Source organism: Sceloporus undulatus, chromosome 3 (genome assembly GCF_019175285.1).
Source record: "Sceloporus undulatus isolate JIND9_A2432 ecotype Alabama chromosome 3, SceUnd_v1.1, whole genome shotgun sequence".
In the NCBI taxonomy this organism is placed as follows: domain Eukaryota; kingdom Metazoa; phylum Chordata; class Lepidosauria; order Squamata; family Phrynosomatidae; genus Sceloporus; species Sceloporus undulatus.
Window position 1 is genome coordinate 126,008,698 of NC_056524.1, and position 26,391 is coordinate 126,035,088.

The 26,391-nt window shown below is 37.7% G+C and overlaps 1 protein-coding gene across 13 annotated transcripts in view; it reads left to right on the forward strand.

Moving 5' to 3' along the window:
• MYCBP2 (MYC binding protein 2) overlaps window positions 1-26,391 on the forward strand; it is a 176,381-nt gene that overhangs the window by 18,533 nt on the left and 131,457 nt on the right. For all 13 annotated transcript variants that reach the window (XM_042460905.1, XM_042460907.1, XM_042460909.1 and 10 more), the window contains exons 2-14: window positions 2,406-2,481; window positions 9,717-9,932; window positions 10,058-10,211; window positions 11,406-11,602; window positions 13,037-13,279; window positions 13,476-13,547; window positions 15,139-15,235; window positions 17,215-17,288; window positions 19,318-19,456; window positions 20,003-20,079; window positions 20,704-20,908; window positions 22,957-23,121; window positions 24,405-24,563. In XM_042460905.1, the coding sequence (XP_042316839.1) occupies window positions 2,406-2,481; window positions 9,717-9,932; window positions 10,058-10,211; window positions 11,406-11,602; window positions 13,037-13,279; window positions 13,476-13,547; window positions 15,139-15,235; window positions 17,215-17,288; window positions 19,318-19,456; window positions 20,003-20,079; window positions 20,704-20,908; window positions 22,957-23,121; window positions 24,405-24,563 (1,874 nt within the window). The remainder of the gene's footprint in view (window positions 1-2,405; window positions 2,482-9,716; window positions 9,933-10,057; window positions 10,212-11,405; window positions 11,603-13,036; window positions 13,280-13,475; window positions 13,548-15,138; window positions 15,236-17,214; window positions 17,289-19,317; window positions 19,457-20,002; window positions 20,080-20,703; window positions 20,909-22,956; window positions 23,122-24,404; window positions 24,564-26,391) is intronic.

A 26,391-nucleotide genomic window follows, 5' to 3' on the forward strand; every position in this document is an offset into this window, starting at 1 on the left:
CTATGGAGTGGAACAGCTGCTGGGTGAGAGGGAAGTAGCTTTAAGAAGGCCTGGGATCCCAAAATACATGAACTTCAGGATGTTCACAGAAGAAACATTGTCTGTGCTCTTTTTGCCACTTTCTCCTTTGCACCCCATTCCATTTTGTGTAGCAGAGCTCCACCAACCTTCCAGAGACATTTTATGAGAAGCACAGGTGACTGTAGGGGATGTAGCATTCCCAGAAATGACAGCCTTCATTTCTCAGGGGGAAGAATCTCAGGTTGACAGCATTGCACAGGGTAAAAAAGTGTATGGGCATTTAAAATGTGTGCTCCTGCCGCTGCTGCAGGTTGCTTCCAGCCAGCCAATATAGATGCTCCAGGTGGTCTGCCTGCCTACTTCCTCCCTCCCCACTCTGAAAGCCTCTTGAAATATCTTGTCAGTTACCACCTGCTGGCACCAGGGTCAGCAGGAGGGACCCATTATCAGCACATAGAGGAAACAGTGATCATGAAGGACATGTGGAGAGAGGAAGATGCATGCCTACTATATGGTGTATATTCTGTCTTCATAGCAGTAGTTGAGACAGCATAGCAAGGCTGCCTGGTTGCTAGTGCTCATGCCATTAACAAGTGCTTTGAAATGAGCTCTTTTTTCTTGAAAACCAAGGGGAAGAAAAGATGACATCAGAGAGACTGAGATCTTGGACTCTGGAGGTGAATCTTTGGCAAGGGGCTGAGGGAGCCCATGGTGGATTCTGTGGGGATATGAGTGTGGGTGTGTGTACAGTCAAGTTGAAGTCTCACATGCAGAAAGGAAATGTGAAGAGACAGAGGATGGGAGAGTTGAATGCCTTGCTTTTTCACTGTGCCCAGCTAAGCTACTTTGAAGGGGGGGGGTATTAAAGAAAATGGGAAAGCTTAGATAGCAGCTGTCATATTTAAATATGTATATATTTGGTGTATTTTGCCTAGCCAGAAGAGGGGGTAGTGTGTTGCATGAGTGGTTTTCTGGATTGTCTAAGATAATTGGGTGTATGTGAGGTGTGGGAGATTGCTTTTTAGGTGGTTGTATATGTGGGCTTTGAAGGAGAGGTGTTGCTACTCCAGTGTATTTATGTGAGGTTTCATTGGAAGGCTGCATGGGTGTAGTTATATGTGAGGGTTTGAAAGTGGCTTATTGCCTGGATGTATATGATTTTCTGTGTATCACCGTTTTTCTTTCTGAGAAATGAGTATTTTGATAGTATCAAAAACATTGCCTACCATTTGAGGCTGAATGTGATGAATGAGGGGAGTTTGGGAAGTGAGATAGTGCTGACTGACTTACAGCACTGCTTGCCTGGCTTTATCTCAGAACTCTTCTGCATTTACACATCTGTTGCAACTCAGGCAATCCCTGGCCAGCAGGATAGTCACTGGTGGTTCCAACATCTTGCTTTTCAATCCTTTTCAACAGCTCATCGTGTAGCAGTTGGGATTGAAAGCAGTGCTTTGAATTCTTTCTTTGGTGGGCTACTACGTTCATTCAATGTAGTACATCCACAGATTTTGTATTTATGTGTGAAGCAGAGGTTGAAAAGGGTTGCTTTTCATGTGAAAAACATCTTTGAAGAGTTTGCTTTATGGAACATTTGCTTTCTCAATATCACATCCCCATAATAACCTACATTTCAGGAGATTGTATGTATGTGTGCAAGGCAAAGGTTGCGGAAGGGTTGCTTTTATGATAATAACCTATTCCAACATCCACCTTGTGTTAACTCACAGTTGGGGAGAGAGATGTGTGTATGTGTCTCTGTGTAAAACAGGTTGGAAAAGTTAATATTACAGTATTTGTATAAATATCTCTACTTCTGCCCTATCTCATTTCCTCCTTTTCAGCTCAGTTGTCCCTTCGGGAGGCAACTAGTCTGGGAAGAGGCTCAGGGGGCTAATGCTCACCCTTCCTCTTTCTTTTCAGCTCAGCTGTCCCCTCGGGAGGTGGTTGGGAAGAGGCTTGGAGGGGCAAATAGCAATACTAACTATTGCTTGTGTATATTTTATGTGTTTTTATATACAGTATAGACATTTTAATTATTTGAATTCTATAAGAATTGTAAAAGTTTGATCTGTGAGCCACTTTGGGTTTCCTCCGGTGAGAAAAGTAGTATATAAATGAAATGAAATTAATAAATAATAAGTAATAAAATGCTTGGGACCAGAGATGTTTTGGATTTCAGATTATTTATTTATTTATTTATTTAGATTTTGGGATATTTGCATATACATCTTAGAAATTAAACATAAAATGTATGTTATGAAATTCATTTATTCATTTATGTTATGTTATCTATTCATTTGTATACACATAGCTAACATAATCCTCTACATGTTGTTGGGTTTTCCCCCTAGCATGACATAATTATTTTTTCTTTTACCTAGGTGTAAAAAACTTTTAAGCAAGAAGAAGCTAAAAAGAAAGCAGAAAAGTAAACTGAAAATAAAAACTCGGAACAAGGTAAATGTGATATTTCTTCTCTTTTATGCTTGCATTGTATTTATGTATTTCAGCTTGGACTAGGTGACTGAAAACTAGGGAGAAAACCTTAAGAGAAAAATTGTATTATTAAAATAATCATTGGTTGAAGAAATCCAACAAGTTCCATTCAGTCTGGACTAGTTTGAATAGTTTATAGCACAACTACATTGTGCTTTCTTTTTGTTTTACTAGATTCAGTTATTATATTATTTGGATTTGGATTTCAGTCTTAAGGTTCTTTATTAATTGCAAGGTATTTTAAAATATATACAGTTTCTAAAATGTAATGCAGGTATTGCAATGAACATTTACATTTTCAGCAATTTAAAATAGCCAGTTGAACAACTCCTTTTTAGCTTGGAACCTAAAACAAGTTCAGATAAGAAAAACTTGCAGTTGTGTCTGAACATAATTGATAGGAAATAACATGAATACAAGTGTGTATGTACACGTGTATGTTGTAGCTTACACAAAATGTGTTTTGCTCCCAATTTTCAGCTGCAGTTGTGGTACAAAGAGTTGCTAAAATGGAGATACCTCATGTGGTACAAAAAGCTGCCACGAGAAAGGAAGCTGTCATAAGGTAGATCAAGGAATAGGGACTTTGCCCTGTGCTGGATGGGGTTACACTCCCCTTGAAATCTCTAGCTTGCTCCTGGACTCTACTCTGAGCCTGGATGTCCAGGTTTCGGCAGTGGCTAGGAGGGCATTCACACAGTTAAAACTAGTGCGCCAGCAATGCCTATTCCTTGATAAGTCAAATCTGGCTATAGTGACATATGCCTTGATTACATCCCGTTTGGATTACTGTAATTCACTTTACGTGGGGCTGTCTTTGGAAACTATTCAGAAACTTCAATGGGTTCAAAGTATCTTTCCAGTTACCAAACTTGTTAATACACAGTATAGCATGCAAGTAAGAGCCAAAACAGACTGGCCCAAAAGGGTGACGTGATGCTGCCCCTGAAAGAGCCGGGTGGGCGCCACAGCAACTGCATACTACGGCCCCACTCCAGGGTGTTGCTAACACAAATACCAGCAGAAAATCGCTGCTCCTTTTTTTGGCAGCTTTCCCTGCGCCACCTGGGCTTGGCTGTGCACGGTGTCTAAATGCTGTGAAGCTGCCACATGTTTGGTCAGCTGTGCGGCTTCCTAGCAGTGTAGGGGCGTGTGCCATCTGAATGCCACGCCACTCTGAAGATGCCATATTGTGCCTGTCTGTATCGGCCCTAACTGTATCAGAGGAGTTTTTAGCAAATCATGATTTGAAACAGGGAGTCAAATCATTACTTTTTAAAAATTGTGGTTCAAATACAGCTACAAATGATTCTGTTACACACACACACACACACACACACACACACACAGTTAGTTCACCAAACCTTTGGCAACTGGTTTGATGCTCATAATGCATTGATTCAATTCCAGTTCACATGAGATAAATTCAATATCAGACATGTTATTTATAGTCATTTCTATAGAGGGGTAATTATTTCCCTTCTTTTCCTTACTTCAGCCAGTTTGGTGCAAATGTGTAGATTTCTTACCCTTCCTATCAAGATCTGAATTTATTTGAATAAGCCTTGTTTCTTCTACTTTTCCTGTGTTTCTGTAAGCATACCTTCTTTCAAACATATTTCCTGCTTCATTTTATATTGTGCAGTGTAACAGATATGTTATATGTTGCTTATCTTTTCATTATTGTATTACTTTATATACATGGTGTATGGTCATTCCTTCTATGCTGTAAGTTAAGGTATCTTGACCAAATCTTGTCACCCTACCCGGCGTAGCAAACCTCTAGTTTGATTTGTGCCTAATGCTTCCTGACCCAGTCCTTGAAGATGATGATTATTTGTGGTCTCCGTGATTCACATGTGCAGCTTGTTGACTTCTAAATCTGAGCAAAGTATTTTGGATGGGAACCCTGCCACACCTCATAATGCATGTCTATGCAGGATACCCACCTTTATCCTCAGTTCTTTTTTTGTCTGGAACTGCAGCAACACATTGGTAATTGCAGTTCTTTCTTTGGCTATTCTGTAAGATTGCTGAGCATTTTTTCTTTACAGGCGGAACAAGTATTATGCAGATCCTTATTATGTAGTTTTGATTTAACGTGAAGAATCTCTCCATGTTACTCACACTACTTGTACTGGCTCATATTCAGCATTGAGTGGCTCCTGTTGATTTGCTTGTGCCATTTGTCACTCATTCTGTTTTTCACTTGACTCTGTCCTATGGAATTCTGGGATTTGTAGTTTGGTGAGGTATTCATCCTAATCCATCATAGAGCTCTGGTGCTTTACTAAACCACAAACTCCCAAGATTCCGTAGGATAGAGTCATGGAAGTTAAAGTGTCAAACTGTGTTATTTCTGCTGTGTGGATGCACCCGTAAAAACATAGAACTTTTAATTAAATTCAGATAACTATGAATGGATACTTAAGGGTGTGGTACTCTGTAAATGAAACAATACTTTCATCACTTGAAAAAAAATGAGAGAATAAAAGCGCCCTTGTTTACCTTAATTCTGAAACATCAAATGTACTATTGGTAATATATGACATTTGCTTTTATATCCTTTAAATTGTCTGTTATTCAAACTATTCCAGAAGAGCTGTGTTCCACACATCCTTAGGGTAATAGTTTGGAAGCCTGAACCATGAGGATAATTAAGTTGGAAATATAGTAACCCAGGGAAGCTGGAGACAGTTAAAAAGAAAAGAAAAAAGAATTGGAACTACTTCTAACTTTTGTGGCTGCAATGCTTCTGGTTTTTCTCCTTTGGTTTCTAACGAATGCATGCTGCATTACAGTTTTAGACTATAGGATTTATAAGATAAAGAAAGAGTTGATGTATGTCACCAAAAGTAAGCCCTTTCAGCTATGAGTTTGTGGAATTCAGTTCTAATTACATTGGTTAATTGACTATATCATGGGCACCTACTAAAATTAATTAAAATATAAAGTATTAAATATGTAATAATGTGGTATTTGTTTGGCCTGTAAAAAGGGAATAAGCCTGTATTTTGATTTGAGAATTAAAATACTGATCTATATTTTGAATTATATTTTATTGTCTGTTTGAAGTATTGTAGATGTTGGCACATGAAGGTGGTCTTGTGGGGATAGAATGATAGGAACTCATAAATGCTTTGGTTTTATCCCCTGGATCCAGCTGGTCACAATATTGGAGGGCTTGTAATTGAGTTGAAAAATGTGCAGGTCTATCTTTCAGCAAGCCATTTAAGGGAAAGGAGTTTAACATTCTGGGCAGCTACCAAGGACTCCTCTCTTCATGCCCTCATGGAATAGAATTCCGAAGCAATCAGTGGAATGTATTTAACTGATCTCCAGAAATTGTAATGGAACATGACAGAATATGTTTTTTTAAAGATCTGGACTGTTTAAGACTTAAAATTGTACATTAAAATTGGTTTTAGTTGTGCCTCAAAGACAATGGGCAGTCAACTGGACCAATGGTGTAATTTACTTTCTGTGATCTGCTTACATCAGCTAAACTTCCATAGAATCATTAGACACAAATACTCTTTTGGAGTAGACTAGCAATGTGGCTATAAAGCTATGAATAATGCTTGTTGCATCCAAACTGTAAAGGTGAAGGGCAATGGAAATATTTGCAGATAAGAGCTGATAACAAAATAATCTTTTTCATCACTGCAATTTGAGCAATGACTAATAAAAAAAGTACTCCAGGTCTGATGACTTGAGTGAGGTCTGTAGTGGGGTGCAAAGGCAATCAAAGCTAAAAGTACTTCTTTTGGAAAAACAATTCATATACTGTATTAAAATTGACAGTAATGTTTTCTACTTTAAAAGCTTTGCTATCTGATTTCATTCCTGCTCCCCCTCCCTTTTTGTTGAATGTATTATCCTTTTGACTAAGACCTGCCATAATTCAATTTGTATAGTGCCTTGCAAAAGTATTCATTCGCCACTTTGACTTTCCCACATTTTGTTTTCAGTTCCACATCCTGGAATTGAAATTGATTTAATTGCCATTGTTACCACTCGATATGGTAACAGTGTGAGATACTGACCACTATGAAGGTGCAAAACAGTTTTATTGGGACATAACAGTTAAGTAAATTGGTTGATTACACACGTATTCAGTCCTCTGAGTCAATACCTGGTTGAAACAGCGTAGGCAGAAATTACACCTGTGAGTCTTCTTGGGCAAAGCTGTGTCAGTTTTGTAGATCAGTTTTGTACATCAGTACAGCTGTCAGTTTTCTACAATCTCTCTCTATCTCTTTTTAAAACAAATTTTTGAACCACCTCAGCGCTATGGGTCTATGTTTCATCACTGTCATAATGGAACATGAACCTCCACCCCATCCCAGGTCTGTTGCAAACTGAAACCGGTTTTCCTCTAGAATCGCTCTCAGTCCTAAAAACTTCCTTTGTCTTTGACGAAGAAAAGCACAATGCAGTATGGACATCACTATGGTTCACTGTGGGGATTGTGTTCCCAGGGCAGTGAAAACTCCTGACTTCATGCCACACACACTGTTTTGTGGCAAGAACAAAAAGTTTAGTTTTAGGACAATATCCCACTACACTGTTAAAGCACTATTATTCCACTTTAACTGCTATGGCTTCCTTCTTTGGAATCCTGGGATTTGTAGTTGAGGGAGGGGCACTTAGAATTCTTAGCCAGAGAGTTCTTAGGCTTCACTAAACTACACATCCCAGAATTCCACAGGAAGCAGCCAGCTAAAAGAGGAATAATAACACTACAACAGTGTAATGTGATTATTGTCTTTGGTCTCATTAGATCAGAGAAACTTTTGCCACAGGTTTGCTGCCTCCTCATTTATTATTATGCTTTTTTTGGTGCAAACTTGCAAGTGTGCTTTTGTGTGATTTTGTTTCATCACTGGCTTTCTTCTTGCTTCTCTTCCATAAATCTGTTTTGTGAAGTATCCAGGTGACAGTTATCAAATGGACCATTTTTCCCATCTCAGTTGTAGATCTAACTCCAGAAGTCAAAGTTACCATTGACCTCTTGGTTGCTTCTCCAGTGAATGCCCTCCTTAACTAGTCACATAGTTGAGGCAGATGATTTTCTCTAGACATGCTTATGGTTGATCCGTATTCTTTCTATTTTTAAAGAATAGATATAACAGTGCTTCAGGGATGTTCATTATTTGAGGATTAATTTATAGCCCAATCCTGATTGTTGTTGTTGTGGTGGTGGTGTGCTGTCAGGTCGTTTCCAATTTATGGCGACATTGTAATGGGATTTTCTTGGCTGTCATTTGAGGCTGAGAGAGGGTGACTTGCTCAAGGTCACTTTACAAGACTGAGCAGAGAATCCAAAGTGGCAGTCCAACAATCAAACCACAACACCATGCTGGATGTTCATACTTTGGGGATTAATTTATAACCCAATCCTGATTGTTACTTCTGCACAGATTTATCCAGGATTTGTTTTGATAGCTCTTTGGTCTTCATGATATTGTTTGTTTACCAACAAACTTCAACAAGCTGATACCTTTCAGAATTTAGATATTTAATTAGAGATTATGTGGCACTGGAACTGCACACAGGTGGACTCCATTCAGCTGTTTCTTGGAGATAATTACATCAGAGCTTATTTAGGTTTGCCAGAGTAAAAAGGCAACCACAAATACCAATTTGTTATTGTTTACTTAGTTTTTGTGCTCTAAATAAAGCTGTATTACTTCTTCACAGTGTTATCTTGTGTACCTCAATTGGCAATAATTCCAGTTAAATCAGTTTCAGCTCCAGGTTGTAATACAACATATTATGGAAAACTCAAAAGTGGTGTGTTAATATTTCTACAAGACACTGTAAATTGTATTGTCATAAAGTGTACATTGTTTTTCCCCAGTAGGTGCTCTATTTTGTTTATCTTTGTACAAGGCCTACATGTTTTCTTCCAGGGTGTTATTCCTTTTAGAGATCAGAGGAAACTAGGGGAAAGCACAAATAGGTATTTTTTAAACTGCACTCTGTAAGGTGCAGAAAGCAAGTACAGAAAGTAAAGAAACCTTGTAAAGATTTTCAAGGGTGCTTTTGGTGTAATTTGTGGATGAAGAACAGGAAGACTGGAACACCACTTCTTTCCATTCCTTTCTTTCTGTAACAATTTCCAGGCTGAAGTAGAGAAAGCTGTTTGACTCTTTTCTTTCAGACTCATTCACATGTATCTTGCAGTATTTTGCCTGGACTATTATTTAAGAGAATAATGATAATGATAGTTATCATTTATACCACACAGTAAAACATTCAGAATGTTTCACATACATTGTTTTAATCCTTTCAGTAATTTTGTATGGTAGGTCAGATGTGCTGTTTTTGGACGGAAGATGGGTAAGGGTCAAGGTTGATAGAGTGTCTTATCTAAGGCCAATTAGTGAGTTTATGGCAGACTTGGGATGCAAACTAGGGATGTCTTAACTCTAGCTCAGTATTTTCACCATAAATGTATAAATCACACAAGGCAGCTAATCATGCATCTTCATCCAGTTGGTGTTTTTTGGCACATGAACCAGAATGCTTAAGATGTATATTTGCCTTTCCTGTTCTTTGAATCTTCTTCTGTGAGCACTGATGTAGCATTTGCAACTGCCAAGTAAAAATGTGATGAAGGATCATAGAATTTCAAGAAAAGACACCTTTACAGTTGCGCATCCCATGACAACAGTGGTGGTGACAGGGAAGTGGGCATTGTGGGCTGTAGTAGCAGGTGGGCTTTCTTTGTGCCCTTAATTAAAATCTGCTCCTGATCTTTGGCATACATCATCTTGGTGCCACACCTCCAGGGGAATTGGCTGTGAAATCTGCTTAATGAGTGAGTTCATACTGTGTTACAGCGTGGCATCCTTGCTTCAGTTAATTTATAAGTGATTCCTGTAGAGAAGCTTTATAAGAAAAAAAGTTCACTCATTTGTGGCTTGTCTCTAGTTTCTAACAAAAGCAGATATATTTCAGTAGTACTTTTTTAAAAAATCTTTTTACATTGAACATTGTGATTGTCAGTTTTAAATCTGACCTTCCTCCTTTCACGGGTTCTTTTAAGTGACAAGAATAACTGACCTGTTACTTAAGCAATACAGGGAGCTTGTCATAAAGATGTAGTTATGATGAATGGGCCTCTAATAAAACATGAAGCTTTTGTTGAATTCTTAATTGCAAGAAAAAAAAATCTGTTTTCTTATCAGAGTGAAAACCTGGATAGTATGGTAACCATACCAGACATCAAACTTCACAGCAATCCTTCAGCTTTCAATGTCTATTGCAACGTGCGGCATTGTGTTCTGGAATGGCAGAAAAGGGAAACCTCAGTGGCATTGGCTTCAAAAAATACAGTGCAGAGTGGTGATTCTGATAGTGATGAAGAAGAAGAGGCTAAAGAACCACCTATCAAGCTTCCAAAGGTAAACTGTACCTGAGCAGTTTGTGTTGAGTTGCCATGCTTTTAACATCATTCTCTTTGAAATAGTCTGTAGCACAGAACTCAAAGCATCCTTTCTCTAATGGGAGCGTTTCTTCTGTATTTTAGATCATTGAAGTTGGACTATGTGAGGTGTTTGAACTCATCAAAGAGACAAGATTTTCTCACCCTTCCCTTTGTTTAAGAAGTCTGCAGGCCCTACTTAATGTGCTTCAAGGCCAGCAACCAGAAGGTCTCCAGTCAGAACCCCCTGAAGTTCTAGGTAATGTTTTCTGCAATTTCATTCTGAATTTCCAAAATAGGAAATGTTGATAATATTCATCACAGATCCTGGGAGGCATATTTAGTAATCAATAGTGAGCATTTGGGTAGCTGATAAATATTTCTCTGACTTTTCACATCTTAATATGAAAAACAAAATAGCAATAAGAGTAGAAGTTCATGAACAAAGAGAGCAAGCAAAGTTGAAACAAATCAGAACAAAGAGATAGCAAACCATTTTGAGGAAGATATCTCCTTAGAGAAATACTGTCTTTGCTCTGTTACTTACCCCCCCCCCATTTTTTTTGCAAGGGTAAAAGATGACAGAAAGATAACAGATACACATTTTTAAGATTGCTTGTTGTAATGACATGCATAAAGTTGGCATGCTTCCTTCTGAGTTAATGCATCTATATGGTTAAATAATTAAATAATTTAAATTAAAAGATCTCTTAATGTTTGAAAACAAGGGTATTCAAATTAGTTTAAATAATATGCAACATCAACATGCAGACTGCTGACAGCCACTGCTGTGTTAGTTATGTTCTAATTACAACAAAATTATAATAAAAACAGCAATTTTAACAAAACATTTTTTCATTCTTCTGTAATCATTGCAGAATAGTTTTGCATAAAGGTTGATTTCTCATTTGTTGAGGCATGTGCATGCAATTGTCAGTGTTCACACAAATATGAAGCATGCCATTATTGCACCAGTTACAGCTGTTATTTGCCACACCCTAAGTAGTGAGGCAAAACTTTTTTAGTATGGCAGGGTGAGGTATTTTAAAGTGTTCCGTTGTGAATCGAACTCTAGCTTAGCAGGCAGAAATCTTCCATCACTTAAATGCAACACTGACAGTATTGGATGCCTTGTTTGTTCTTTATTCACTGTACAGTATATTTCCATGATATGGGGTGGTTAACAATTAAAGAACAGTGCATCATGTTTATAATATGTCACAGATGATGTTTAGTTCCTTGAAAAGCATATAAGCAATTGAGAGTAAATTTTGAGCAGGAGCTCCCAGGGCATGTGATGACATTACTGCCAGCTTCAGTTGTCCCTCAGTCTCACCACCAACAAAGCTAGAGTCTCATGTTGGGGTTGGTTTTGTTTTACTTTGTTTTAGTTTTTTTGTTGTGTTCTGAAAGCCCTCTACTTTGTGTAAGTAACATTTTGTTTTATCTTTAGAGTCTCTGTTCCAGCTTCTTCTAGAAATAACTGTTCGGAGTACTGGGATGAATGACAGTACTGGTCAGTCTTTGACAGCACTTTCCTGCGCTTGCCTCTTCAGTCTTGTAGCTGCATGGGGAGAAACGGGAAGAACACTTCAGGCCATCTCTGCTATCCTCACCAACAACGGGAGCCATGCTTGTCAAACTATCCAGGTGTTTTATCAAAACTACCTTATAGTGTTGGCTGAATGTACACATCAGTATCTGGCCTTAATCTCAACATGTTGGAAATACTGTGAGAGAGACAGTATATTTGGGCAATATAATTCACCTAAGCATAGCCTGTGCTTTTCATGAATTTGATACATGTCACAAAATTGACAGATACAGCTTATTTTATTCTGAAGAGTTTAGAAGGAAATGTCTCAGTCAGTTCTTGAGAAATTGTAATGTCTGTTTAAATATCCTAAACTAAAATGTAGTGGCCCTGATCCAAAGAAAGATGTGACTGGTTCCAAGAGCCCAAGGGAATTTTGGCGTAAATCTTTTGAAACCAAGGAAAGGCTGTGAACTAGTAAAAAATAAAAACAAAATTTCCATTGGGCATGGCCAAGCCCTTCGGCATTCTTAAAGCATATCTTTGAATTCCAACCATAATAAATTCAGACTTATAAGTAGCTGCTTCCTTGTTTGGAATCACTATTTCAGGCTTTTACTAAAAGCTCTATTTTTTTTTTATTCGAAGAGGAGCGCTGGACATTTTTTTTATTTAAAAAAAAGATAACTGGTAATGTTTTTGCAGGGTTTCGTGTGTGTGTGTGTGTGTGTGTATGCTTTTTCTGAGAAATTCAAAGGGAAAATAGTAAAGGGAGGTATGCAAACCATAGGGTCCATATGATGCATGCATATACTGTCTTTTTGTGTGTTACAAAAAAGAGAAATGTAGATAGTTGTGTGTCTGCTTGTCAGTACTGCAAAATCTAGAGTTTCTCTACAGTACTTTCAGACAATAAAGATAGCTCACAAGCTGCATATCCTATTTGTTTATCAGTGTTATTAAACTGCCTCCAATATTGTTCCCAAGGTGACTAAATAAAGTGACGTAAATGTACAACAGTGATTACAACAGAAAATCTGAAGGAGCAGCAGATTTAAAGGAGGAGCATGAAAAAATAAAAATAGCTTATGGGCAGTTTCTTAACTGTTTAGTGCACTTCAATCCTGAACATGATCAAAAGAAGTAAACTGTTCTGAACTAGGTCGAACAACTTCTGAGTGTAAAACAGACTGCATTGTTTTAAATAGGTTGTTAACCACTTTGAGTCCCATTATTGGGAGAAAAGTAGACTTTGTAATAATTTTATGAAAGGGAGCATGATGAAGATACATCTATTTTTAATTTTTGCTCAAGAAAGTTGAGCAGTCATTTGCTATACATGGCACTAATTCCTCTTCTTCAATTTGGAGGGCCAAATAGGATAACCATAATGTATTGAACATACAGTAATGAATGATAGTAATACACTATTAATTGACTCTAAAAATAATTTTTAAGGTGATTCTTGTCCCCTCCCCTGCCATTTTAAGATTGCTGCTTTAAAGTTTCTAGTGATAACTGATAGTTGTTTTGTTTTCCCCTTTATTTAGGTGCCAACCATCTTAAATTCCCTCCAGAGAAGTGTACAAGCAGTTCTGGTGGGCAAAATACAAATCCAAGATTGGTTTAGCAATGGGATTAAGAAAGCTGCCCTAATGCACAAGTGGTCACTGAAGGAAATTTCTGTGGATGAGGATGACCAATGTCTCCTACAGAGTGATGGTTACTTCTTGTATTTATTATGCAAAGATGGACTATACAAAATCGGCTCTGGCTACAGTGGAACCGTCAGGGTAATGTATATTTTGAGCTTGAATTATTCGTTGACGTTTCTACAAAACTGATTCTAAAGTGAATATATTTGGTTATATTGGATATTTTATTATGCAAAGGCTACTAACCAGTTTTCTTACTTTAAATTGTTGTTTGTTGTAGCATTTTTTAAAACAAATTACCACTTCAATAATTTGTGTGACACTTTTTCTACAGGGCCATATATATAATTCTACATCTCGCATCAGAAACAGGAAAGAGAAGAAATCTTGGTTGGGCTATGCTCAGGTAGGCAAAAATAATTTAAAGCTACACCAAGAAAGTTCATTTGAAATTTACTTTGTACATACAGTACACCCATGTCATACGCAGCTTCTAGCATACTCTGGAAGCCGTGCCGGAAAAAAGGCTCACACACCCCGGAAGAAGTAATGGGGCGTGCAGCCATGGCGCCGCGTGGCACTGTGTGGCGGACACGAGCCCCATTACTTCTAGTGGGGCTTGAGCTTACATGCTTTTTCTTTTACACGGTGGGGTCCGGAACGGATCCCCTGTGTAAAAGAAGAGCCCGCTGTATTTGCATAGGCTGACATATGGGTTAGGAGATAAAACAGTATATCTGTTTTCTGTACCTAGAAGATGTTTCCATCTGATTTTCAGGGATGTCCCCCACTCTCAGTTTCCTCCAGGCCTCCAGGTGCTCCACAACTAACCCCATTCAAGGGAATCCCTGAAGTATCTGTGTAGTATTTGCAGGAGTCTTGAGGGGCTGACATGGAGAAGATAAGCTAGGGAAATCTGCAGTGCTATCACAGTGTCAGAATCTATTAGAACAAATGGAAAGAAAACCGTATCTTTCTTTAGTTTTAAAGCTTTAGTTCTAAAATACAAATTTAAAAAACATACATGGTGGTACCACATACATAGGGCTACTCACCTAAATTAATTTTGCATAGGAATTTTTCTTAATGGACAGGGATTATTTATCTTGAAACCCTTTTTAAAACCACAACCTGTGTCTTCAGCACTTTCATAATATGGCCAATTTTAAATTAATTGGTTGGCAGCATGATTTCTAAATGAGTATGTTACCTGGCAGATTTTACTTTCAGTACATTTTTCTTTGTTCTTTGGTATTTGTACTGGCATTAGGACGGTTTATATGGTAGGTAAGTTCATACATGTTCAGCCTGCTATATATAGAGAGTTGCCATGGGAGCAATTTTCATGTAGCAGCTTAGTTTTATATGACTTCACTTATAATTTCATTTTCCTGGCCATTTCTGTTATTTGTATTGCATCCTCAAGAGGTAAACAACTGATCTTCGGGGAACAGTGGGGAAATGTTTCACTCATAATACTTGTAGGTTTTTCAGTATGTCTAGCATTGAGTTCTTCTAAGCTGTTGTGTGGAGGACATATTTAGGGTCACTAAGCATATTTTTTCCATCTTGCTGATGACTGTTACCTCTGAGAATAAGTCAGTCTAAGTCTGATCAAAGTATTAATAAACTGACCAACATTCCTAACCTTGGAGTATATTTGCCTTCATATTGCTTCACATGGCACTGAACTGTTCTTATAATGATATCATCTTGTTATTATAGATTGGATGATCATTATGGTGCCATGTGAGTGTGATGATGTGTCAAACTGTTTGTCATTGTGATTGCACTGGGGTTACTTTAAAGTAGCTACTTTAAGTTAGTTACTGTTAAAGACAGCATATGTGCACATGCAACTAAACATGCACCCATGTTCTCAGATTTCTGTGGTAGTTTTAAAAGTGGTAGATGAGAAAAGGCCCGATTAATATTAGGTTTTGTCAGTGTAAATGTGGCTTTGAAAATTTCATGCTCATTCTCTGGTATTTTTACAGGGTTATTTGTTATACAGAGATGTGAACAATCATAGCATGACAGCAATAAGAATAAATCCCGAATCTCTGGAGCAGGATGGTACAGTAACTTTGCCAGGTATGGAAAAGCAGATTGATTGTTAGGGAGCTATCAAGACTGATTATGAGAAAATTCCTTATTAGCAAGCAAGAAAAAGATGTGATACATTTAACTTTCCTTGAATAATATCAGAAATTCCTGGAATAATATTGGAAGTTATTCTGATTCATGACTGACTTAATGTCAGAATTCGAGCACAGAAAATTTAGAAGTAACTGTGATACATCATGATGACCTGTTTTACTCCATTTCACCAGTGAAAAGCAAGAGTTGTGAAAGCCCATCTGTCAGAATCCTATCTGTTATTGTGTTTTCTAATTTAATGTAAATTTTTTTTTTTGCTCAATGCATAAGTATTAATGAAATGGCATTATCCTATTGCCATAGACTACAGTGTTTTGTAAAACCTACTGACAGCTCTATAATTTACTTGCCATCACCTGGAAAAATATCAGCTAACTCAGAGGATAATAACAGCAGTTTCTACATGACAGAATGGGGTCTGTCAGTCTTGTTTTTAGTAATTGTTTCAAAAATGCAGTTTTTCAGAGCCCTGCAAGATCAAAGCTATTGAATCCCATCCTGTATTCAAAACCCAAGCAGTTTCAGCATGTTGTTCATGCTGCAGTGCACAGCCATAGATATTATTTTAAACAGAGACTGGATGGCCATCTGTCATGGGTACTTTGATTGTGAGTTCTTTCATAGTAGGGGGTAGGACTAGATGGCCCTTGTGGTCTCTTCCAGCTCTATGATTCTATTTTGAATGACTGCATTTATACCATATATACTTGACTAAGTCGACCTCATGTATAGGTTGAGGGCAAATTCTGGGGCCAAAATAGATTTTGACATGACCTGTGGATAGGTCGAGTATAAAACTTGGAGGCGCCTTCAGTGTGTGTATGCCAGTGACAAGATGGAAGTAGCAATCAATATGGAGCTTCAGGGTTTCAGCCTTCACTCTGAGACAGCAAGTTGTGTGGGTGGAAGAGGAACTGTTAAATAAACAGCAATCAATCAAACAATCACCAAGGACTCTGTCTGCTTGTCTCAGAACAGAAAGTAACTGCATGGGGAAATCTGAAAGAGCTGCTGTCATATTACCATAAATAAGTTGACTTGGGTTTTTGGGGTCAATTTTGGGCATAATTCTTTAGACTTCTAGAAGAGTACATACAATAATTCCACAAATGGCTGTGATTTTGTGCAGCAGCCATCTGTAGAAAGCTTCTACTAATGACAGAATTGTAGAGATCTTGCTTATGGATGTGGGTGTGGCCACTTTAAAGCAGAAGTGGGAAACACAGGGCCACTAGGTAGCATAGCACTGCACCTTCCATCAGATGTTGCCTCGATAGTCAGTGGTGAAGGATAGTGGGAGTTGTAGTCCATCACACCTGTAGAAGCCTTTGTTCCATATTGTGACTCTAAAGGCAGGGTAGAATACATTGTTGACTGACTGAGAGTCTTTTCACCTGCTCAACATTTTAAGTGATTTCAGTTTTAAAGTGTAATTGTGTTTTGCAGCTAGCTAGGGATGAAGGTCAGATACAGTATTTTCTAGCATTCTAGTTTTAACCTGTAGAGAGAGACCCACTTTCACTGAACCCATATGAGCGGATCTCCTTTTTCAACCACAGTGGCCGCAGTGTATGGTTGCTGTGGTCATCTGTTTCAAAATGTTCATTCAGGGACCCAGACTACAAAAAAATAATGTGTTTGTTCAGGGGTTAACCAAAGGAGTTGGTGGATTGGGTCCAAAAAACTTACAGCAAGATTTGTTTTGGTACACATAATATATTAAAATTTGTGATTGTGATTAAGCACAGATCCTTTAAATTTTAATACCAGGTGATTCAAAAAGAATGGTGCAAAAACAAAGCTGTTTTTATTTGGTGTCGTTCCATTTTTTTAAAATCACTCTGTGTATAATTGCAAGAAAAAGGGAAGTTTAAAAAAATTAAACAGATAAAGCATAATTGTTTGTTCTCTAGATTGCCAGACTGAAGGGCAGAATATTCTTTTCACTGATGGAGAGTATATTAATCAAATAGCAGCTTCTAGAGATGTAAGTACAGTGTGTCCTCTGATTTTTGTTTTTGGAGTGCATTTGTATGTTTGTGAATGTGCATGCAAAACACATTCACATTTGTGTGCTTTCAAGTGCACACCGTTGGTTACTGAATAATCTAAATTGGATCAGTGGGTGCTGAAGGTTAGAGGGCCATTTTGGAGGTTCTGGTGGCAGCAACCAGAAGTGTTGGGGTGACCTCTGGCTGGGTATTTTGGTTATTGTTGTTTCAGTGTAATAAGATCTCTAAATAGTATTTAGACATTATTTCACCCACACACACACACTGAATAATTTTTCAGCCATTTCAAAAATTATAATACGGGGTTTGGAGATGATGCCGACGTCATGGGTGACATGGGATCCTCCCAAGGGTTGCAAGCCTGCCATAGTCTGCATGATTCCCACCATGATATGAATACTATCCTTCAAACTCTCCATCTTTTAACATACATTTCACTGGATGTTGTGTATAGTCTTAGCAATTTAAATTAAATGTTTTCCACAATATTTCTTGCAGAAAAGGATGGTTTTAGTTCTCATATCACTCATATTTGTTTTGCATATCTGGATCTTTCTTTGGCCTGTTACAGACTGCCAAAATAAAGCTGCTTCGGGTCTCTTTGGAGGTATGCTATTTAAATGATGCATGGGTCCTAAGATTCCGGAGGTCACGCCAAAGCCACACTCCATTCCTAAGCACTGGAAAGCAGCTTTGGTGCAGCTTCCGGATTCTTAGGGTGCATGCATAATTTAAACAGCATACCTCCAAAGAGACCCGACACAGCTTTATTTTGGCAGTCTGTAACAGGCCTTTGTCTCTAATTTCTTCAGAGGGCTGCACTACACACCAAGTGGGAGGTCGGTAATCAGATCTCTGGATATCCCCCCCTCCCTTAAAAGCATCTGCACATCTGTAGTGATTTTAGAATGAAAAATGTGTGCTTTAACTGTTTCTCTCAGCACCATCTCTCCAATACATCTTTCTTTAGTGTGCCCTGTGCTGCTCTTACTGTAGCTTGAGAGGGAGAAATATACAGGTGGTACTGTATTTTTGTGTATTCTCCTTCATGGCTACTAGCACTTTCAGGAGAGGAACTGCAGGACAAAATGTTTAAACTCCTGCTCTCCTTCAAGCTACTGTTCAGTCCCCTCTTTCACTTCTCTAGTTAGGAAAAACAGAAGGTACCACAAGATTTAAGCATGTTTTTCCTGCATATTTTTTACTTTGGTCCATATATCTTGTTCTGCATCCAAAGTGACAAGAAAAGCCCAGCATTTTGGTTGATACTATTAACATTCATTCACTTGTTTGCAGGGAGGCAGTTGCCTTGGGAAGGTATGTGAAAAGCATGTAAAAGACCCTAAAGGTTTTGATAGCATTTTAATTCCTCTTAACAGATTGCTGATGTATTTTTTCCCTGGATTCACAAAAGGGAGAGTGTTTGAAATGGAATAGTGCCAGAGATTAAGTAAAATGTAGGATTTCTCATTTTACTAATAAAGAATATAACAATTTTTTGTCACCTCATTACATTCTTGGGAAGTGCTGCAGGAAACACACTATTCTGGTTAATTTCCTATATATTGAGGTGCAACATCCAACTGCTTCTTAAAGAACTGCAAAACTGGGGATTTCAGCACCTTTCCATTACCTCTTTTCTTAATATCTCAATTTTTAATACTCATTGGACATCAATCTGAAAGTATGGTATGCATTTTATCAGCTGCAGTTATTATGTCTGGTATAAGCTAAATGTCATAGTGGCTGTCATGACATCAGGATGTGTGAATAATATGAAAACACTTCAGATTATGACTAATATTTCAGCAGTGTGGTTTTTTGCTTGTATTTATACATTTATTAAAACAAACCATCATTTTACCTTGCATATATTTTATTTTATGATGTGTTCTGTGAGATGCTTGAGCATTCACAGTGCAATTTGAGAAGAGTGGGATTGCATGTACCTTTGTATCAGCAAATACTTTTAAGTTGTTTAAATTAGTGTTTTATTTATTGTAGGATGGCTTTGTGGTTCGAATATTTGCAACAAGCACTGAACCAGTGCTACAGCAAGAACTGCAGCTTAAGCTTGCGAGAAAGTGTTTACATGCTTGTGGTATTTCATTATTTGATCTGGAGAAAGACTTGCACATTATCAGTAAGAAATAACTCTTTTACTCTTGTCTTCATGTTTTAATAGTCATAGAAAGGGTAAAAATAATTTAAAATTTAGAGAACAGATAGTTGCAGTAATAGCATTGTATACAACAAATTTTACTCGCCTTGTGTGGAGCCATGGTGTCAGTCTTTCTACATGAAATGCTAGTTTTGATACCTTTCTGTCCATCATTATGTTTGTAACTTTAAATTGAGAATACAGTCAGTCCTTCTTATCCATGGATTCTGTGGATTTAACCATCCACAGCTTGCTTAAAAAAATCAAAAAAGCAAACCTTAATTTTGCCATTTTATTTAAGGGACACCATTTTATTACCCCACTGTATATAATAGGACTTGAGCATCCATATATTTTGATATCCACAGGGGATCCTGGAACCAAGCCCCAAGGGATACCAAGGGCCCACTGTATATAGCACACATTTACTGAATGGCTTGTAGGAGTACTTCACTGTTAGGTTTAACCCTCACACATGACTTTGAAACATGTTTTTAATAGTTAATTTTGTGCTCTTTTTGCTCACAGGTACAGGGTTTGATGAGGAGTCAGCTCTTCTCGGTGCAGGAAGAGAATTTGCACTCATGAAAACGGCTAGTGGGAAGGTATTGGAAATATTTTTAGCTGATCAACTCTATAATATAACTGGGATTTGTAAAGTAGAATAATGTCCTCTTGGCTTTACAAAATAGTATGTTTTGGAATCTGGGCATTATTTCATCACTGGGCCAAACTTTGTATAAATTCTATTATGTATAGCATCTCTAACTTTAAAAAATCCAGCTGTTGGCCATGAGAAGGGATTTTTATGCAGGAAAAAGTAAGAAGAGAGGAAAAAACAGTGGGATCTCAACAGATTTGTAAGTAAATATTTTAATGTTACTTAAAGGTAAATAGATGTTCTATGTATTAGTGTGCTAATAATTAGTACGAAAGTTCTGAAAAATGCTTGTATACATTAATTTGATACTCCATTTGGTCTCCAGTCCTAATTTAAACACAAAAGAGGAACTTTTTCAGAATGAATACAAATCAACAAGCATTTCAATCACAAGGCCACAGTCTCTGTGTGTGGTTCAGACAAATGCAATTTTTTTCTCTGACATTTTCTTGTTTTATTAAACATAGCCAAGGAGGTCACAGCCTGTAGTTTTCAGGGTTTTTTACATTGATCTTTGTGCATGTCTCTTGTGTTCAATCTAACCCTCCAGTGTTTTTCTTGCTCATAGATTTATTACACTGGCAAATATCAGAGCCTTGGAATCAAACAAGGTGGTCCTTCATCAGGGAAGTGGGTAGAGCTGCCAATCACCAAATCTCCAAAGATTGTTCAATTCTCTGTTGGGCACGATGGCTCCCATGCCTTACTTGTTGCAGAAGATGGAAGCATATTTTTCACAGGCTCAGCAAGTAAAGGAGAAGATGGAGAATCAAGTATGTTTTGTTAATACTGTGATAGGTTTTGTTAATACTTTGATATCTATGATGTCTACATTAAGAACTACAGTTGACCCTCCACATTTGCAGCTTTGACTTTTGTAGATTTGATTATTCATAGATTTGATTAATATGTTATCTCTAGGGATATCTAGGTCCTCCAGAGTGACTCTATGGTCAATGTCTGCCAAAGGTCATGCTGAAGGACCTAGAGATTCCTAGAGAAAACACTTATCTAGGCATTTGTAGGTTTTCCTGCACAATTCTGTGGTTCCAGCAGATATTGACAACAAAGGACCTAGAGATTCCTAGAGAGGTGTTCTCTCAGGTTAAAAAATATATTTTTATTTGTTGTTTTTCCACTTTCATGGGGGACCTGCACCCCTAACCCCAGTGAATGTGAAGGGCCCACTGTATTACAGACAGATAACAACGAAGTTTGAATGAAAAGAAGGGTAACTTTTGAAGGTGTGTTCTTTTGTTTTAGTGATTACCATCCTCATTTATCTTACATTCTGGGCTATAAATGTAATTCTGTAGAGGAAAAAATCTGTGTCAAGTTAGATGGAAATAACTTTTCTGAAAAATAATACAGTTAGCTCAAATAGACAATCAGTACTATGATAACCATTTTGTTTATGCAAAAAACACAACTTGTTATTGAGAAGAATAAGCTATATTTGTATCTACACTTCTTGGTATTGATAGAAACAGAATGTAAAATGGTATTGATTACAAACAGAATGTAAAATGTAATATAAAGCATAAACTTCCCACTACATTTTGTAGTACAGTCGCCCATCCTAATGTGCCAATCTCAGATCCACACCTTTGAATATATGCAGAGGGGTGACTTCCACTATTTGCAATGGCTCCCGTGCCCAGGAGCATGGGGCTTGAATAAGTGCGAGCCTCTGTTTTCGCAGGGGGGTCTGGAACAGATCCCCAGCAAAAATGGAGGGCCAACTGTATTTACTTAAGTGTCTTTATCTGCATGGTTTTGTATTCTGCACTGGTGTTAGAAATACCTTCCTGTCCGTACATCTTCATGTGTATTGAAGGGATGTGCTTTGTTTTGATTCTGTTTTTAAGGACACTTTGGATAAGGGTTGCCTAGCTGGTCATGCTGACAACACTTTATACCTTGGAACTTTACTACATTAAAAAACCTCTAGGGGTTGGTGTTATTGATTGCTCTACTTGCATCAAATATGTGCATTATTTTGCAGTCTGTCTTTGAAAACAGGAAGAGAGGAAACAAGCAAGGCTTTTCTTTTTCTCATGTTACCAACCTTCATTCTTCCTTTGATTTTAACTTAAAAGATGTAGAAATATATATGAAGGAAATATAATGGATATTTATGTTCTAATTTAGAATAAAGATCTCTTGTTCTTCTTTGCAATGTCTGTGACTCACACATATGGGTCCATTCTGAGCCTGAGCAGAGATCCTTAGAAGCTTCTAGAGCTATGTTTTGGTGGTAACCCCACCCTCTTAACCACAGGAAAATAAACCATACTCTCCCACTTAATCCTAGTTCCCAGTCCAACTAGTGGTGGGCCCTGGAGTAAAGAGGTGGCATAAAGAAGATGGGAGGGCGAGTTGTTTGTGTGCACAGATGACTACTCGAAGAACCACACTTATAGTTAGGCAGCCTATTCATCCTCTTTTTAGTTATCTGTGAACAACCATAATCTTGCATATTGCCATTTATTAAATACATTTATTTCTTCAGTGTTATGTTAAAACTTGTTGTTGTTGTTGTGTGCTTTCGAGTAATTTCCAATTTACGGCAACCCTAAGGCAAAGCTATCATGGGGCTTTCTTGGCAAGCTTCTTCTGAGTGGGTTTGCCATTGCTGTTCTCTGAGGCTGAGAGAATGTGTCACGCCCAAGATTTTACATGGCTGAGCCAGGATTCGAACTGTGGTCCCCAGAGTCATAATCCAGCCATCAGACCACAATGGCACACTGGCTCTCCGCGTTAAAATTTACACAGTATAAATTAACACTTCATAATTTGATTTTTGCTTTTTTTTCTCAAGCCAAAAGCAGGAGGCAGTCTAAACCTTATAAACCCAAAAAGATTATCAAGATGGAAGGAAAGATTGTGGTGTATACGGCGTGCAATAACGGGAGTAGTTCTGTCATTTCAAAAGATGGGGAACTATACATGTTTGGAAAGGATGCTATTTACTCTGACAGCACAAGTAAGTAGATATTTGAGATATTTTAAATATTATGGTACAGTTAGCATGGTAAAGAATAATGATTTATAATACACATGCAGATAGCTATTTGAAAAAGAGAGAATTTATGCAGTATACGATTAAATGCTGCGAGAATAACCTATGCAAAGAGATGGAAAGAGACAACATTTCCACTTCAAGAAGAATGGATGTTGAAACTATGAATCTGCTGAAATGGACAAGCTTACACTTGTATGATAAATCTATGGGTGATTTTAAAAAATAATGGAAGTTATTAATAGATTATGTGGAAAATTAGGGCTCTGTGATAAGTTTAGAGAAATTATAGAAGTACTGTATAGATTTTTGTATTCATAGAATTGAGAAATATAGAATTGTTTTATTGGTAGATGTTTGGATTTTATTAACTTTTAAGATATGTGATTAACTTATGAATAGTAAGGAGGAGTAGATTAAAGGCGCAGTGAGATGCTGCCCCTTTCCTTGCTGGACCAGGGCCTTAGCCCTGATCCAGCCTTTCAAGGGTGCAAAATGTGGGTCCTTTTTGCGCCCTTGAAAGGGCACCATAGCTGTGGTGGCACAGCTATATAGCGCTCCTTTGGCACTGCATTGTATGGACGCAGCACCGGAGGAGCGCCATGACTTGGCGGGCAGAATCAGGCGTACGTCGTGAGGATGCTATGTCCCAACTTCGCCCCCATGTCGGCCTTAATGGCTGGTGTGTACAGGGCCATAGTTGAGTAACTGACCATTGCCAGACAAGTTGGGAACCACAGTTCCCCTATCTTTGGTGATATGTTAGTCAATTAGCTTAGTTTTTTTTTTAAGTTTAGGTTTGCCAGTCTTATATCTTGTTTTATCATATTAATAGATATTTGTTGTGGTGTTTGTTGTGGCTTTGTTTTTTTTCCTTTGTTATAAATAAAAATTCAAGAAAAGAATTCAAGCTGTGACAGATGTGCAATTATTATTCTATTATTATTGTTGTTGCTCAGTCATGTTAATCAGTGTGAATTCACTTTTGGTCTTTGTGTGTGTGTGTGTATGGCTGTGTTGTTCCATTAGAAAAAAAACCAAAACCTGTAATAGGATAATTTCTGATTAAGACCATATAAAAACATAAACATGCTTACAACTTAGTACCGTTTTTACTTGTTATATCCTGCTACTGGTTATTGTTACTAACAACCTCTCATTTTTCTACCCCTAAGATCTAAATATCTATCACATTCCTCAAAACAGGGAAGGCAAATGTTTACTACTCTTGTGTGTTCGTCTTTCAGGTTTAGTAACAGACTTGAAAGGCCATTTTGCAACTCAGGTAGCTATGGGCAAAGCTCATACCTGTGTGCTAATGAAGAATGGAGAAGTTTGGACATTTGGTGTGAATAATAAAGGTCAATGTGGGCGAGACACAGGCTCCATGAATCAGGGAGGAAAAGGTTGGCACTTTTCTTTTTAATTACTGTGTTCCTATTCTATTCCTATTCTGTTCCCATTAGTTTTGGAGTTGCAACATATTGCTATCAAGAATTGTTTTGTTTTGTTTTGTTTTGTTCTTTTTATAGTTTTCCGCTTACTATTTTATGCTTGCATATGCATCAGCTCGCTTCCATCTTACCTGTAGAAGGTGTAAACTTTGTCCTCCATCTGACATTACAGTCCTGATTTTTGCTACTTAGTCTAAGTAGTATACTGTACATATATTACTGTCTGTACAGTAATGCTAGCATGTGTAGTACAATACTATTCAATTTTCATAATCCAACCATTATGGTCTTGGGGAGTCACTGCTTTACATGCTTGTCTGCCCACTACTCTTGCAGTTTATGGTTTCCAGCTGAACTGTCTTCTGGTCTTGTGGACTTTCCAAATGCAGATGGAGTTCATAGGCCTCATATTTTTCTGTATTCTTTACAATACAGTAGGTATTCAATTTTGTTAAAATGCAGCTGCAGATTTAAGGTTTTTTTTCTTCACCAGAATAAGTTTTCCTTCTCTTCTGACCAGTATATATAGATACTTAAACTAATTTTTCTGTGCAAACACAAAACAAAAGATATGAAGCAATGCTCCCTCCGCTATGGTCAGATCAATTTTAAAAAGTACCATTGGCACTATATTGGGCTAGATTTCAGTGGTGGGTCAGTCAAGTGTGTATGTGTGCTGCCAACAGTGAGTTTTAAGGGTTTGAAGTTGGTACCAGAGGTACTAAAGCTGCTTCTTTGTGGGTGTATGTTGTGTGCCTTCAAATCATTTCTGACTTGTGGCAACTTAAGGCATACCTGTCATGAGGTTTTCTTGGCAAGCTTTGTTAAGAGGAAGTTTGCCATTGCCTTCCCTGAGACTGGGAGCATTTGACTTGACAAAGGTCACATAGTGGGTTTCATGGCCAGGGAAAAATTCAGAGGTTGTAGAACAAAATCTACAGGAAAAGCATTGGAACATTTGGTAAAATAGAATGTCTCAGATGTTAAGTCAGTATCAGGTCACCAAGTACTCTGCTAAAAGACATACACACACACCCTAATTACATACCAGAACAGAATAGGTAATATTGGCATATATTTTAGAAGCAAATTTTTAAATTGTGTTTTCAGTGAAGAGCTTCTAGCAGGTAACTTCTATGCATATTTATTCAGAAGTAAATTCCACTCTATATATTAAGACCTACCGTAATCTTTAGTAAATGTATTTAATATTAAAGCCTAATTTTTACCAAGCCTAAGAAATTTGAAAACACATTAAGTCGCTAAGCAAAAACTTTGTGTCCTGGTTTGTTTTATCAAGAAGGAGCTTGCAATTTCTGCTCTTGATATGCATGTGAGATCAGGAAATTAAAGGTTTTCTTCAGATTTGAGTGAATGAGAGATTTCAATTTAGTATGCATACAGTGAATTGAAGTTTGTTCTAACTCTAGCTTGAAGGAGGGGGGAAATGATGAAACATGATTCAGTACAAGGCTATCCCATCACAGTTTTTCCAGATGGAGCAAAGCTACATGTGAGAATAATTCATACAGGTAGCATATGCTGCTATAACACATTTTCCTCATGTGCACACATGTATCAATTCTTATTTAGAAGAATACAAACAGAGGGAGGAAAATCCTCAGAATGTGGAATACGTATGTAGACCTTAAAATGCAAAACAGAAGTGTCATTTGCTCTAGCAAAAGATTATGTGTAGAATAAGAGACTAAGGGGTTGGGTGGAGTGGATAGAACAACTTAATAAGAAAAGGGGGAAACCAGGTAAACACAGTGCTTAA